The sequence below is a fragment of the Corythoichthys intestinalis genome, chromosome 20, assembly GCF_030265065.1.
Source record: "Corythoichthys intestinalis isolate RoL2023-P3 chromosome 20, ASM3026506v1, whole genome shotgun sequence".
In the NCBI taxonomy this organism is placed as follows: domain Eukaryota; kingdom Metazoa; phylum Chordata; class Actinopteri; order Syngnathiformes; family Syngnathidae; genus Corythoichthys; species Corythoichthys intestinalis.
In genome coordinates this window covers 26,948,320-26,962,315 of record NC_080414.1, presented here as the reverse complement: position 1 = coordinate 26,962,315, position 13,996 = coordinate 26,948,320, and the positions used below count along the sequence as shown (strand labels likewise).

The window sequence follows — 13,996 nt, the reverse complement described above, 5'->3', positions numbered from 1 at the left end:
GTTAATCATCGGTAAGGTTGTTACATACAGTGGGGAGAAAGCAGTGTATCAAATACTTGTTCTCCCCACTGTACACAGTCTGAAGTGTGCTGTGCCAACTCATTCATTGTGTAAGTGAGAGGCTGTTCTCAGCAGCGTGAGTGTCAAACCGTGAGTGAATTTGATAGGACTCACTCATTGAAGCATTTAATGAAGACAAGCATTTTTCTACGATATTCTTTTTTAAAAATTAATTCACAATATAAAGACAGCATGCATGGGTTTTCTACAGGTTCCTGTCACATCCCAAGTTCCCAAGTTAGCTGTGATAGGCTCCAACACCCTCGCGACCCTCGTGAAGATGAGCGGTTCAGAAGATGAATGAATGAATGAAAGGTGATGCAATGAAAAATGTGAGTGCACCTACATTTTGTGCTGATGCACTTTAAGAAAATAGTTGGTCCAGTGCAACCAATGCAAAAAGTAAGTGTGGAGCCTTGGCAACGTAAATTTTTTTTAATATCGTTCAGGCCTATCTCAAACAGACCTATTGAAGTTATCTGGTGTAAATTCTTCTAGTTTAAATATCGCAATATATTGCAAACTCCCCAAAAATCGCAATGATAGTCTTTTTCAATATTGTTTATTGGTACGGTAGGGTAAGGTTTGCTATAGTAAACCGTAGCATATTATAGTATAGTTCATATATATATGGATATTTCCAATTGTCTTGAGTTTGTTTTTTTTTTTGTCTCATAAAAACATTCTGTGCTTAGCAAAAAGAAATATGAATTGTGAACTTGCAGGTCAAATAAATGATTTTGAAATGTGTGCAGAACATTGCAATGTGTGTTTAAGTCTTACTTGTCCCGGAGTAAAACGCCCTCAATGCATGCGCCGAATAGCACGACACAGGTTATATCTGATGCAAACTGTTAAGGAGAACAAATTAGGTCATTCTGGTCAAAAGCAATCTTCTACACTTCTTGGAAAGCTCCCGATGTTTTTTTCTTTGCCCATTCAAGCTTGATTTATCCTAACACGAAAAACAACTGTTACTAGTCCAGCAGTATTTACACATACTATACGGTTGTGATAAATGCTTCCTTGTTAAATAAGATTTGGTTGCATCGTTAGATTTTCTGTCTAAGGTCAGTGGGATTCAACTGAACAATAAAGAAGGATTAGAATTGAGTCTGTTCGCCTTAGCATAACTGATTGTCAGTTTCACCAGGAATTTCAATAAAACACACAAGGATACAGATGACAGAGGTGGTAAAGATAGCCAGGATGGTTCCAACTGGGATGGATCTTTGGGCATCTCGCAAATCACCTGACCGATTAGAACCGGCCATGATACCTGAAAGATCACAAAAAAACGGACAGAATCTAGGTCAAATGCAAGTCCAATGCTGACCACAAAATTCAAAATAATAACTACCATACAAGGTACTACACTCACCAGTGACAGAAGGAAAGTAGATGCCAACAAGTAGTGTAAAGAAGGAGGCAATATCATTGGCAACATAGGGCAGGTAGATGTCTTGTGTGGGATCACTTCCTCCCTGAGATGACAACTTCTTGTTTTCAACTAACATACCGAGAGGCCCATATTCTGACCACATATTTTCTGAATGGAAGTAGAGAAAGAGAAATTCAGACACAAAAGCCTCGATATGACAACCAAATGGTCATGCAATACTTCAGATTAATTACAGTGATCCCTCGTTTTTCGCAGTTAATGGCGACCAGAACCCACCACAATAAGTGATAAATTGTGAAGTAGCGCCCCCCCCCCCCACACACACACATTTTTTTTTTTTTTTAGTGCTCAATGTGGTCAGATTTAGCATTGGATAGAGATATCTATAAGACATGTTTTTTCCCCCTTTTCCCCCCCCAAATTATAATAATAATAATAATAAAAAAAAAAAAACTTTACGTATATATATATATATATATATATATATATATTATATATACATTATATAAAATAAATGGCTTTTAAGCACTTCTAATGTAATAATTATGATAAATTTTAAACATGTTACTGTCCCAACGAATTATTTTTAAACAAGAATAATGTAGAAAAATTATTGGCTTTATTAAATACGTCATTGAGTGAGTCCTCTCAAATCCGCTCACTGAGTTGCCAGAGCAACTGTTTAACAAGTTAAATGATGATTGACGCATGCGGCACTTTGAAGTTCGTGTTTCTGGCCAGGTCAAACCCAAACGTCTGTCAATCATTGTTAACTTTAATAATAAACTACATTGCACTGCCTGACCAACAAAGAGCAGGGGGAGGGAGGGAGGGATACACTACGCGATCAGATCGGGACAGTTCACTTGTATTGATTTATTTATTTTTTTAATTTAAAAAAAAAAAAAAAAAAAAATCAGCGATGGACTGACGGTGCAACATTTGAAGCGCAAAGTAGCGAGGGAACCACTATAATGGGGTATTCACTATGTGAGACACTATAGATTTTTTTTTTTAACACAATGTTAATGAGAGGAAAATAGCACAGCGCATTTATTACACTAGACAAATCAACCAAGGACAAGCTGTGTTCAAACCTGAAATAACTCCACTTGTAAGTCCAGGGATGCCTTGAATCTGGGTCACGTTGTTATTTAGGAAATAGTCATTGCAGGTAGCATTGAGCTCAGGTCCTTTACAGAACAGCTTCCATAGCTGGGTGGTAGCAGTCACATTATCAATAATGTCATTCTTAAGACACTTATCGAAGTTGTGGTTCTGCAGAGTACGATTTCCCAACATGCAAACACTATAACAACAAAAGGGAAAGCAGGGATATACTACTGTTTTGATAACTCATTTGTGAGAAGCATATAATTATTACTTGAATTTAATGGCACAAAGACAACTGATATATACTGTATTCATTCATAATTGACTCACGGAAAGTCGGGTGGCTCAAAGATGGTCTTGATGACTCCGGCGTAGATCGCAAGAATAGAGAGAATGACACAAGCCAGGAAGACGAGGGCAAGTTTGTTGACATATTTCACCCCCACAAAGACGACGATGGACATCAGCGTAAGGCAGCACGTGCCGTAGACACGCATGTTATTCAGAAGGGCATCAACTTCATCCTCCTTTTTTTCTGCCACAAAGATGGCTGCCTTAGGCACAATGTAGGTCTGAACAGGGATCGGAGACCAACATTGAGTTAAAAATGTCTGACAGTATAGGGTGCACAGTGTATTTCCTCACCAATAGAATCTCGATAGTACCCAGGATGTACATGGAGCCAGCAAATGTTGTACCAAGGTAGAAACAGAGACCCACAGCTCCACCAAACTCGGGTCCAAGAGATCTGGAAATCATATAGTAGGAGCCTCCAGCTGTGGAAAAAGTTCAAGTTAAAATTGCAAAACATTTCAAACCATCAGTGTTTTCGTTAACGATGACACGAAAATGCGCAATAGTTTCTGTCACATGTTCACAATGCGTGACATTTTATGTGTAGTTAGCATGTATCGTAGCTGTGTCTGGTTGTGTCACTCGTGACGTGCTGCGCCCCCCGTCCCCCAATCTCATCAGTGTCGTCTCCAGTCACTCCAGCTTGTACACGCGGTAAGATTTGTTTTCTTATCTTAGCCAGAAAGAATAAACAATGTTATTTGAGCCTTTAAAGGTCTGTGCTGAGTGATCATCACATACTAAATGTAACTTGTAGAGTTAGCATAGCATTTGCATTAGGCTAATGTTAACGGCGAGTGTCCTCTTTAACTCCCGGACAACTTTTTAAAATGTATTTATTTAATTTTTTTTTCGTGGCGTCCCGGTGGGTATAATTAATTGAAAACAATGTACTGTTTTCCTGCTAAGTGTGTACTATCACCAAGTGGCCGTTGTCCTATAGACGCTATAATATGTGCTTGTCTGTCAATGTTCATTCGAAATAGTTGAAAACCCTTATTTATTTATTTATTTATTTTTAATTTTTGGAGTAACATTTTTGAATTTTACGGACGAAAACTTTTTAAGTACACGTTGCATTTAACTACACGAAATTAGTCTTGAGTTTTCGTCAACAAAAACTAGACGAAGACAAAGACATTTTGAGATTACTAAAATATGACTAAGACTAATGAGTATTGTCATCTAAAAGACTAAGACGAAAATTAAAAGGGCTGCCAAAAACAACACTGCAAACCATTAATCACTAATGAATGATTAAGCTTGATACCTGGCACAACACCATTTGTAGCAATTGCACTCATGGATATGGCAGTCAGCATGGTCTGAAAGGAGAACACAGAAACAAAACATGGCATGATGTCTGATTATGACTGAAATCTGCTATTTGAAACATAGTTTGAAAATAATTCTCCATCAAAAACAATACTTAGCAGTCACATTGATGCTGTCAACTCAATACCTTTTTCATGCCATCATAATTAGAAAAAATACCTTTTTGGTTTTTCGCTGAATTAAACAATAGTTTAGTCCATAAAAATCAATGGTGGATGAAGTACTCACTGTTTTTTTTACTTCAGTAAAAGTATAGATACAGGGAAAAGTACAGGTATCTACGAAAAAAAATTCTCAAGCAGAGAAAGTACTTGCGTTAAAATTGACTTTACAAGTAAAAAGTAAATGTATTATTTCCCAATGCAAAAGTGTAATATACCTTTAAATACAGTATATATACAAACATACGTACAGAAATCTGAGTCAACATTCAAAGAAAGAACCAAACAATTCATTGCCTTCTCAGTTTTCTCTCAAACTTTGCAGAATGGCAACAACTAGCAATAACATCGACTGTACTGTAAACGGGAAGCTTAACAAGGCCAAAAACTCCAAAACCTAGTTAAATGGCAGATTGCACACAACTATCAGGTGCATACCGTCACTTACTGTACAAGAGTGTGGTGGTTTTTATTGGTCAAAATCTTGTTCACCTGCCTAATCTTGGTTGTACTCTTGTCGCTGCCTCTATTGCTCAGTTATGGTATAGTTGCACAGGGCTTATTGATTGCGGGTGAGGCATGAAAACGAAACTATCAATTCACAATGAGAAATAAAGAAAACAAACAAAAGTACTATGTAACGCAGGCGACAATTTGAAAAGTTGTGGAGTAAAAAGTACAGATACGTGGTCTCAAATGTAGTGAAGTTAAATATTCCATTTCATATTTGTACTCAAGTAAAGTACAGATAGATACAGAAATATTTACTTAAGTACAGTAACAAAGTACTTTTACTTCGGTAAATTCCACCCAAATCCGTTGACAGGGGGAGAGGCAACCGGGTATGTGTTCCTGGGCCTCAGGACCATAGGAACCTTAATGAACCTATGAACCTTAATTTATTTTACTTTACATTGACATATTTTTTTATTTAAATCATTGTCCGATTAAATATTAAGTTATACTTGATACATACTCAAAAACTTTAACATATTAAATATTTCAAATATATATTTTTCGCACAACGCCCCCCACCCCCTCTGTCTTAGCAGAGAATGGTTTGACCCCGCTCTAGCGCACTCAAGGCTACACTACGTTCGTGCCTTGAAGCAAGAAATTAAAATCTGTCATTGTTGTAAACTCTAAACATGGCGAGTCGTCATAAATCGGGTGCGCAGAAAAGAAAAGAAAAAAGAAAAAGAGATGAAGATCATAGAGGTGAATGACAAAAAATGATTGAGTTTTTGAAAGGGGGACAAGAAGCCAGAGAATTAGGGCTAGAGTTGGCTGTAGACGGTGATGTCGGTAAGTGAACAACAGCCGCTGACACTGAACGTTTACATTTGCGATCACCATGACCAAAGCCCAATTCGAGTCTGTCACCGGCCGCTTGTAGTCTATTGAGCTGCCAGACAAGACATGCTGCTCGCGTTGAGCTGAGGAGAGAGAGGGTGATGGGAGATCAGGGATGTATGTTAGTCTGTGGGGGCCAGGTGCGTGACGCTGAAAAGACCCGGGTCCGGCGGCTGGATTTATCTTGGGTTTACAACCCACTGTTATACTGTTTTGTTGCTTAGCAGGCAGGCATAGCACTCTCAGTTGTATTGTATTGTAGCCTACATGGGAAAATAGATGGAAATTGTTTGTTTATTATTATGGTCTGTTAAATTTAACTGTCCATTTCAAATTAACGTATTTTTCGGAGTTTTTTTTTTTCTTCATAGTTTGGCTGGGGGTGCGACTTATACTCAAGAGCGACTTATGTGTGAAATTATTAACACATTATTATATCATTTCACATGTTATTTTGGTCTTTTGGAGTGACACTGATGGTTTGGTAAACTTGTTAGCATATTCTTTATGCTATAGTTATCTGAATAGCTCTTAATAGCTATGGCCACGTTCACGTTCTGCCTTTGGCAATGTGTGTTCAATTGTATTGTTGACTTTTTTATATTGAAATGCATGCTTTTTAGTTTGTGACACTTTCACGTCCACGTGGGGGCGCACTCGCACTTGTTTACGCGAAGAAAAGCACTCACACGCCAGAAGACGGACAGCTACGCAGTGTCTCTGAGCGAGTGGGCGAGAGAGCAAGAGAGAGAGAGAATCACACAGCTGCGAACCTACGTTCATTGTTTATGCTTGTAAAACATCTCTACAGAGGCAACGCCTGTGTGTATCATCTTTTCTGTTGTTGTTGTGTGTTTTCCACCCGCGATCGGACACTTAGAGCCAGTTGTGTGGTTGTTTGACCGATGTGCTAATGCTAGCGAACGCATGCTAACCGTTTGTGTCATTGCTGTAATAGCACCTAGTCATTTATTTACGTTGATGTGAACCTGTTTGTTATCGAGGACAAAATTGTTCAGCGAATTTTAAGTACGTCCGGCATCGTCATTTGGGAGTTTAGCTCGCTGTATCGCCCGGACCGAGCCGTAGCTTCCTCGTGAGGACATATTCGCATTTCGTTGTTCATGCACTGTACACTTATTCAGCATGTTGTTCTCTATTGTATTTTTATATTAAATTGCCTTACAAGATGACATATCTTTTCTATGTGTTGGATTTTATCAAATAAATTTTCCCCAAAAAAGCGACTTATACTCCGGTGCGACTTATATGTTTTTTTCTCTTCGTTGGGCATTTTATGGCTGGTGCGACTTATACTCAGGTGCGACTTGTAGTCCGAAAAATACGGTAAATAATTTGAAAATTTACACTGTCATTGCTTGCAAAGCGTTAAAAGTACTGCGTATATTGTCGTGACAAGGCAGCTGTTTTCCCTGGGCCCCTGCAAGTCTGTTGACAGCCATGATTCCACCACTGGTAAAAACAAATCTTGAAGATTAATTTCTTAAATCAATTTAAATGGTATTTGAATTTGAATACAAATCATACAAGCTTTTCCATGAAATCATTTTCTATGTCGCCAATATTTTCATAAGGCAGCTGGCTACTAAAAAGAGGAAGGACAGGCACAAGATAACAAAGACATAAAGGTCAACTTCTATCCATCCATTCTCTGCTCTGCTTATCCTTTTAACTTAAACAAAAAAAGAACAAGGGGACAGTGAACATGTAAAGGTGACATTATGAAGGACAAAAAAAGATAAAGAAATGAAAAAAGAGCAGTTGGACCCAAGCAGAGCCAACAGGGGGAAAGCCGTGACTTCCCACAGCCAAGATAAACCTCCGGCTCTCGTTGGCCATCCGGTTTAAAACGGCAGACAAGCTGGAGAAAAGCCAATTAGCTGTTAATTTTACCACTCACTTCCTTTTAAATCCAAAGCAGCTATACAACTCGCGCTCTACCAGGAATATCTGACGTAATATACCACAAAGAAAAAAACACTAAGTGGGAGCTTTCACCACACAAAATCATATCATCTGTCTCACAGTCTCGAAGTTAATTTTTGATTTTTAATCTTTCTTACATATATTTTATACTGTATTTACTACATACTGATGCTCCAATTTAAAAACTACTGAATATAAGTAAACAGTCCTCATGATGGAATTTTTTGGAGTACAGCAATTTAGGGCAGTTTTAACTTGAAAATTTTAATTCTTCTGGACAATAAGTGACTTGACGAATAGTACCAGGTCAAATATCCAGATGCATTCTTTTGCATTGTTGTGTCTTTTTTTAACGGTAATTTGTTTCGAAGGTTTGACATTACCTTTGCCCTTTTGTTCTCGCAGAAGGTTAGTGGATGATACTGCGCATAGCATAAAGAGCAATAGGCTCAAGAAGTCAAACTGTAAATTTGTTAGAATAAGATCAGGATTTTATTAGTAACGGTAATTGGGGGGGGTCGTCTGGGTACCTCACGATACGATATGCAATACAAGGCTCACGATAACGCCCTCACAATATGGTGACGCAACAGTTATTGAAACACGGGTCAGAAAATTTTTGTAGGATACGCTACAAAACAAATAATAAACAGAAAAACAAGCTACAGCATTTTTTATTCTTCTGCTGTAAAATGGAATAAGTTTATCACTAGTAGACATCCAATCCATTTGAACTGGGAGGGTGGCAGCGAATGAACATTCGTTCATTCGCTGCCATCCCTCCCACTTCAAACGGGTTGGACGTCTATGGCTGTCAATGGCAGCCAATGCCAGGAAATGAGTTTATTTTGGGGAATTTCATGTTACTTCCGGTTGATTTCCTTTTCCTTTTGGGGCATTTACGGGTCACATACTATCGATTTTGGGGTATTTACAGGTCACTTCCTGTTGATTACTGTTGTTACTGAAAAGGATGCGACTCAAGAATGTCCCCAAATGAATCGAAAGTGACTCCAAATCAAAAGGAAGTGACCTGTAAATGCCCAAAGACTGGTTCAGTCCACTCCAGTCAAAATAAATGGGATGTCTAGCGCCATGGCAGCCAGTGAGCTAATGTAGACATTATTCCAATGGAAGATTTTGGTAGCAACCTGTTGGTCCCTTTATTTTTTCAAATCGGTGACCCCTTTTTAAAACCCTATATCGTCTTTCGGCGGGAGCATCTTGAAAACCTTTTGGGGTACAACGTATCGCAATATACTGAATCACTTTTTCAATACATTGTCATACTCCTAGCTGCAATGATGTGGCAGATAAGGAGCCTCCATATGAATGTACTGGTAAGATTTCAGTAGGAGTTTAAGCCTCATGATTGTCACAAAAAAGAATCAATTTTATATTATGAGAAATTGCGTGAAATTTCCGATTTTTAGATTATTCGCGATTCGTCCTTGGAAGGTTCAAGAACGATTCACAAACATCCATATTAAAGCGGAACTAAAACATAGCCAGAGCTGTCTTCGGGACGCAATGAAGAACGGACTGAGAGTACACATTCACAACTCATGCCGCTAGATACGAAACATGCATATAAGCATGGCTGACTTAACCAACCAACCTCTCTGTGAGATCAGACCTGTTCCCATAAATTTAAAAGCAGACGTGTGGAATTATTTTGGATTCTATGACAAAATCTTCTAGAAAATAAGGGATTTCGAAGAATGTTGAAAGCAAGCCGAGGTACATCATCCCATCCCGCCGCCGTTTGACTGACATGGCAGTCTCTACAAGCAGACGAAAGTAGAAATCATGTCATCGTTGTCGAATGTAGACAGAGTCGCCGTTACGTGTGATGAGTGGAGATTTGTAGCCCCCGAATTTTTTGTTATAGTAACAGCCCATTTCATAACCGATGAGTTGGAGCTGAAAGCTCACGGGCTTCAAAAAAGAAGGTTGCTAATATGGTTGAGCTGCTAAGCGGTGCTGTAAATGAATGGAACATTGCAAAAAAAGACGTTTCTGTTGTTACAGACAACGCAGCTATTATGATTGTCATTGCCCAGCTGGGTAGCTTTAGCCATCTGACATGCTACACCCACACGTTTATTTATTTATTTTAATTATTTGTACCTCAGGGAAACCCGTTAATGTTTACATGTTCATGTTTACACAACTTAAAGCAGAAAAGCACATTTTTGAGCCATTTGTATTGAAATAGTAGTACACATTGTCTTTCATTTATACCCGAGTTCACTTTTAGCTGGATAAAAATATATTTCTGCAAAATTCTATGATTTATTCTGATGAAGATCGAAGGTAGTTTAAAGCTGCTCATACAGAATGGGGACTTCAATATTTTATTTACTGTTTTGAACTGTTAATTTTATACTGAAATAGTACTTTATTTAAGCCTGAGAAGATTTTTGTACTATTTTTGTAACTAATGTATAAAACATCAGAAGCAGCTAATAGCTCGGGGGGGGGGGGGGCATCAATAATCGATTTATAATCGAATCATAGCCTCTGAATCGTAATCGAATCGTGAGGTGCCCCAAGATTCCCACCTCTAATCAAGAGTCTATTACATCTTCTGCTAGTGAGTCCTTTTCAGAATCAATACATTAAGATACATTTTTAATGACAAAATTCAAAGTATGGTACTTAATCATCTCTCCATTTAAATATAGGTGCTTTAATTGCAGTGTTCCACCTCCTGGTTGTGGTTTACATACACTTGTAATCTGGAGAACAATGTCATGGCTCTTTTGAGTTTACAGTTATTTCTACAACTGATTGTTCTCTGCCAGAGATTCAGTCAGAAACTTGCCAGAAGCTTGTGAATGGCTACCAAAAGTGCCTAATTAAAGTTAAAATGGCAAAGAGCCCTAGAACCAAATATTAGCATTGCTGTATATATATTTCTGACCTAGTAGTTTTGGTTACTTTTTCTGTTAACAGTCATAAAATCATTTCATGAACGTGTTTGTGACAAAGATGCATCCAATCACCATCAAGAGTTTTCGAAATAACTCGAAACTCAAGTGTTCTCTACAACTGTATGTCAACGTTTATCCACAACTGTCTGTTGAGCAAAATGTGAATGTAAATACGGTAGTCATCATTTGTCAGGAAGCATTCCTTCAGGAAGGAGGTAAAAAGCATTCCCTGCCAAGGCTTCTGCTTGTACTTTCCCTGATTAATCTGAGGTAATCCATTGTCTGCCGCGGGATTGGGCAATATCAGCAAGAGTGTGAGAGTGCACATTGCAGTATTTCTGACACTTTGCGGATGGAGGGATTATGTGATAAGCATGGGGAGGAGTGGAAATGTTGGTCCTTAATTACAGCACATAGACAAACACACATACACATGAATTTATATAATCTTGCATGTGACTGCTCTAAATCGCTTGATTTTACACAAATGTTAAGAGTGAGTATAGCCTGTGAGTTTCCTGTGAAAATTTCTCTGTAGCTCCTTCTCAATGCCAGTAAACTATTTTTAATCCATGTACTATGCAAAAGGCACCAAAATGAGTTGAGTTGTTGCAGATAAAAAAAGAATGGTCAGTCACACCCTTGATTTGACAATAATACATATATGTATTTATATTGGAGCTGCAACGATTAATCAATAAACTCGAGTAATTCGGATATAAAAAAGCTTTCAATCAAATTTTGCTGCTTCGAGGATTCGTTTAATTACAGTGGCGTTGTAATGATTTTGTTTCAAAGGATTTGCATTTAGTTTTATTGATTTGGGTGGATACACTGCGCTCTAGTGGCAACAGTGAATATGAAATAACTGATTTAACATGGCTGAATCCAGCTGCCCCCTGTTAAGACCAACATAAGGCAAGTTTTTGTTTGAACTAATATGTTTTTTATGGATTCGTAATTTAGTTTATAGGTATATTTAGCAGTTTTGTGGGAATATATGTTTGAACCATTTGTTATGAGCATTGTAAAAAAAAAAGTTAGCATTTTGTAGCATTTAAGCTTTCGGACTTTTGCTATGCAAGTAAGCCAATTGTTCTTTTGTTGTATTTATATCCTTTAATTAGGTTTATGTATTACTTTAAACTGATTGACAGTAAAATCAGATATTTTATTTTTTAAATAAAAGTGCAATTCTGCATCGTTTGACGAAGCACTCTAATATTTTATTTTGTATTGCATTTAATGCTCTTTTGAAAGTGCAATCTTAGCAAGCCTTTGTTTTATATCTCCTAAAATTTATTCTGCAACGCATTAAATGTTCTTAATCTGATTACTCAATATTTGTTAAGAGCATTGTTAAAAGAAAAAAAAAAAAAAAACGTCAGCATTTTATCGCATTTAAGATCGCGGACTTTTGCAATACAAGTTAGCCAGTTGTTCTTTTGTTGTACTTGGATCCTAATTTTTTTTTTTTTTTTTTCTAGACCGTGTGAGGCTAAGCTCAGGTATTTTAATTTATTTATATGCTTTTTTTGCTCTTGTGAAATGAAAGTGCAATTCTCCATAGTTTGAAGAAGCACTTGGGAATTTTATTTTGTATTCGCATTTAATGCTCTTTTGAAAGTGCAATCGTCACAAGCCTTTGATTTACATCTCTTACAATTTATTCTGCAACGCATTACATGTTCCTGATCCCATTAATTGATTATTCGAACTAATTGATAGATTAATAAATTACTTAAATAATCGATATCTGCAGCCCCTTTACATATATATTGTCATATAAAACAGCACTAGCAAAAGTATGAAAAAACAAACAAGAAACTGTATTGCTATAACCAGAGATTAATGGATCTAAACTTCAATCACAGCTATCTGGGGGTGACCAGACACCATTGTTAGACAAAGGAACCGCTTCTGATTTACACTTTATGTTGTGAAAACAGAATATTGACACTTTGATGGATCTGCTATATTCATTTCATATTGAAAATAGAGGTAAAACAGTTCAGCGTACGATACCTTTAACACTTGGAGAAGTGTTATAAGGACTGTTTTGGTTGAATACTCACACATGAGCAGCACAGGCCAACAATAGCCAGTGATTCCAAGATGCCGGCCGTGCCGACTATCCAGGTAAGGCGAAGAAAAAGGATGACCCCCAGAATGTTCTGGAGGCAGGGGAGATAGACACCCATGAAGGTTCCCATTTGAGGACTCTGATGACAGAGAAAAATGAGCCAAATAAATAAAATGTTGAAACCAGCTGTTAAAGAAGAGTACTAATTCAACTGTCATTGAAACAATTTTGTGACAACACACACAAACATGCACAAAATTGACATGCAGTCTTTTTGACTCAGTAATAAAATCAGGAAGATGGTTCATATACTATGGCCTGTATCTCATGACTTAGAAAACAGGATCACAGGAAATAAAGTGGATAGACCCCAATCTGCGTTACAGTGTGCAGGTCTATAAACACATGATTTCCTAAGTAGTAAACAGTATACCTTGGCCACCCTAGGATTCAAACATGTACTGGATATAGAAAAGACGGGAGCTATTCCAGTTTACCTTGACAGCTTTCTTTTTGGAGCCCTCATCGTCATCTGCCTCCTCGTGTTCCTGGGCTCCCTGGGTGAGATTTGTGTAGTTTGCCAGTTTGTCAAGAAGTGATGACACCATGGGGTTGCTGTCCATCTCTTCCTGCAATAAAATAAATAAGGAGGATTTAACAAGCCAAATCATAGCATATAGCAAATAAATAGCAAATAAAAGCAAACACTAGCCATTTTCACTTCTCGTTTATATATAATTTCTTAATTTTGATGTTGCAATTTTCTAAATGAACACACAAATACAATTTTTACATGGTTTCAACTTGACTGAACAAATTAGATGATATGTTTTTAAAATACATATGTCCATCAGTACTGCAAGCTTAAGTTTCATAGAGCAACAATAACTTAAAAATAGGACATTAAAACAGCCAACAAAGAGTCGTTTGTACAAGCTTTTTCGGGAACTGTGCCTATGTATGGTTGATTAAGTTAAGGTTTCGCTTTCCAATTAAGTCAGTACGAAGTCCAACGATCGCAGAGAGGCTACACCATGTTGGCCAAATGGCAGAACAACGTATGTGGCAGAGTCTCAGCGAGGTAAACATTTAAAATTATAATTAATCAATTATTTAAAAAATTAAAGTGTGAACATTTGGAATTTTGGCCTTTTTTTGTATGTCCTTACAATTTTTTACTTTTGTATGGGTCATGCATTGTGATATTGTATCAGGAAAGTAAGTGAAACTGATGACTACTGCATAGATCCAA

The 13,996-nt window shown here is 37.5% G+C and overlaps 1 protein-coding gene across 6 annotated transcripts in view; it reads right to left on the bottom strand.

Moving 5' to 3' along the window:
- The window catches only part of slc12a7b (solute carrier family 12 member 7b), a 98,082-nt gene that overhangs the window by 28,263 nt on the left and 55,823 nt on the right, over positions 1–13,996 (bottom strand). For all 6 annotated transcript variants that reach the window (XM_057824210.1, XM_057824209.1, XM_057824213.1 and 3 more), the window contains exons 3-11: positions 13,242–13,373; positions 12,737–12,883; positions 4,200–4,254; positions 3,221–3,351; positions 2,906–3,147; positions 2,560–2,771; positions 1,442–1,609; positions 1,241–1,339; positions 844–901 (exon numbers count right to left, since the gene is read on the bottom strand). In XM_057824210.1, coding sequence (XP_057680193.1) covers positions 844–901; positions 1,241–1,339; positions 1,442–1,609; positions 2,560–2,771; positions 2,906–3,147; positions 3,221–3,351; positions 4,200–4,254; positions 12,737–12,883; positions 13,242–13,373 — 1,244 coding nt within the window. The remainder of the gene's footprint in view (positions 1–843; positions 902–1,240; positions 1,340–1,441; positions 1,610–2,559; positions 2,772–2,905; positions 3,148–3,220; positions 3,352–4,199; positions 4,255–12,736; positions 12,884–13,241; positions 13,374–13,996) is intronic.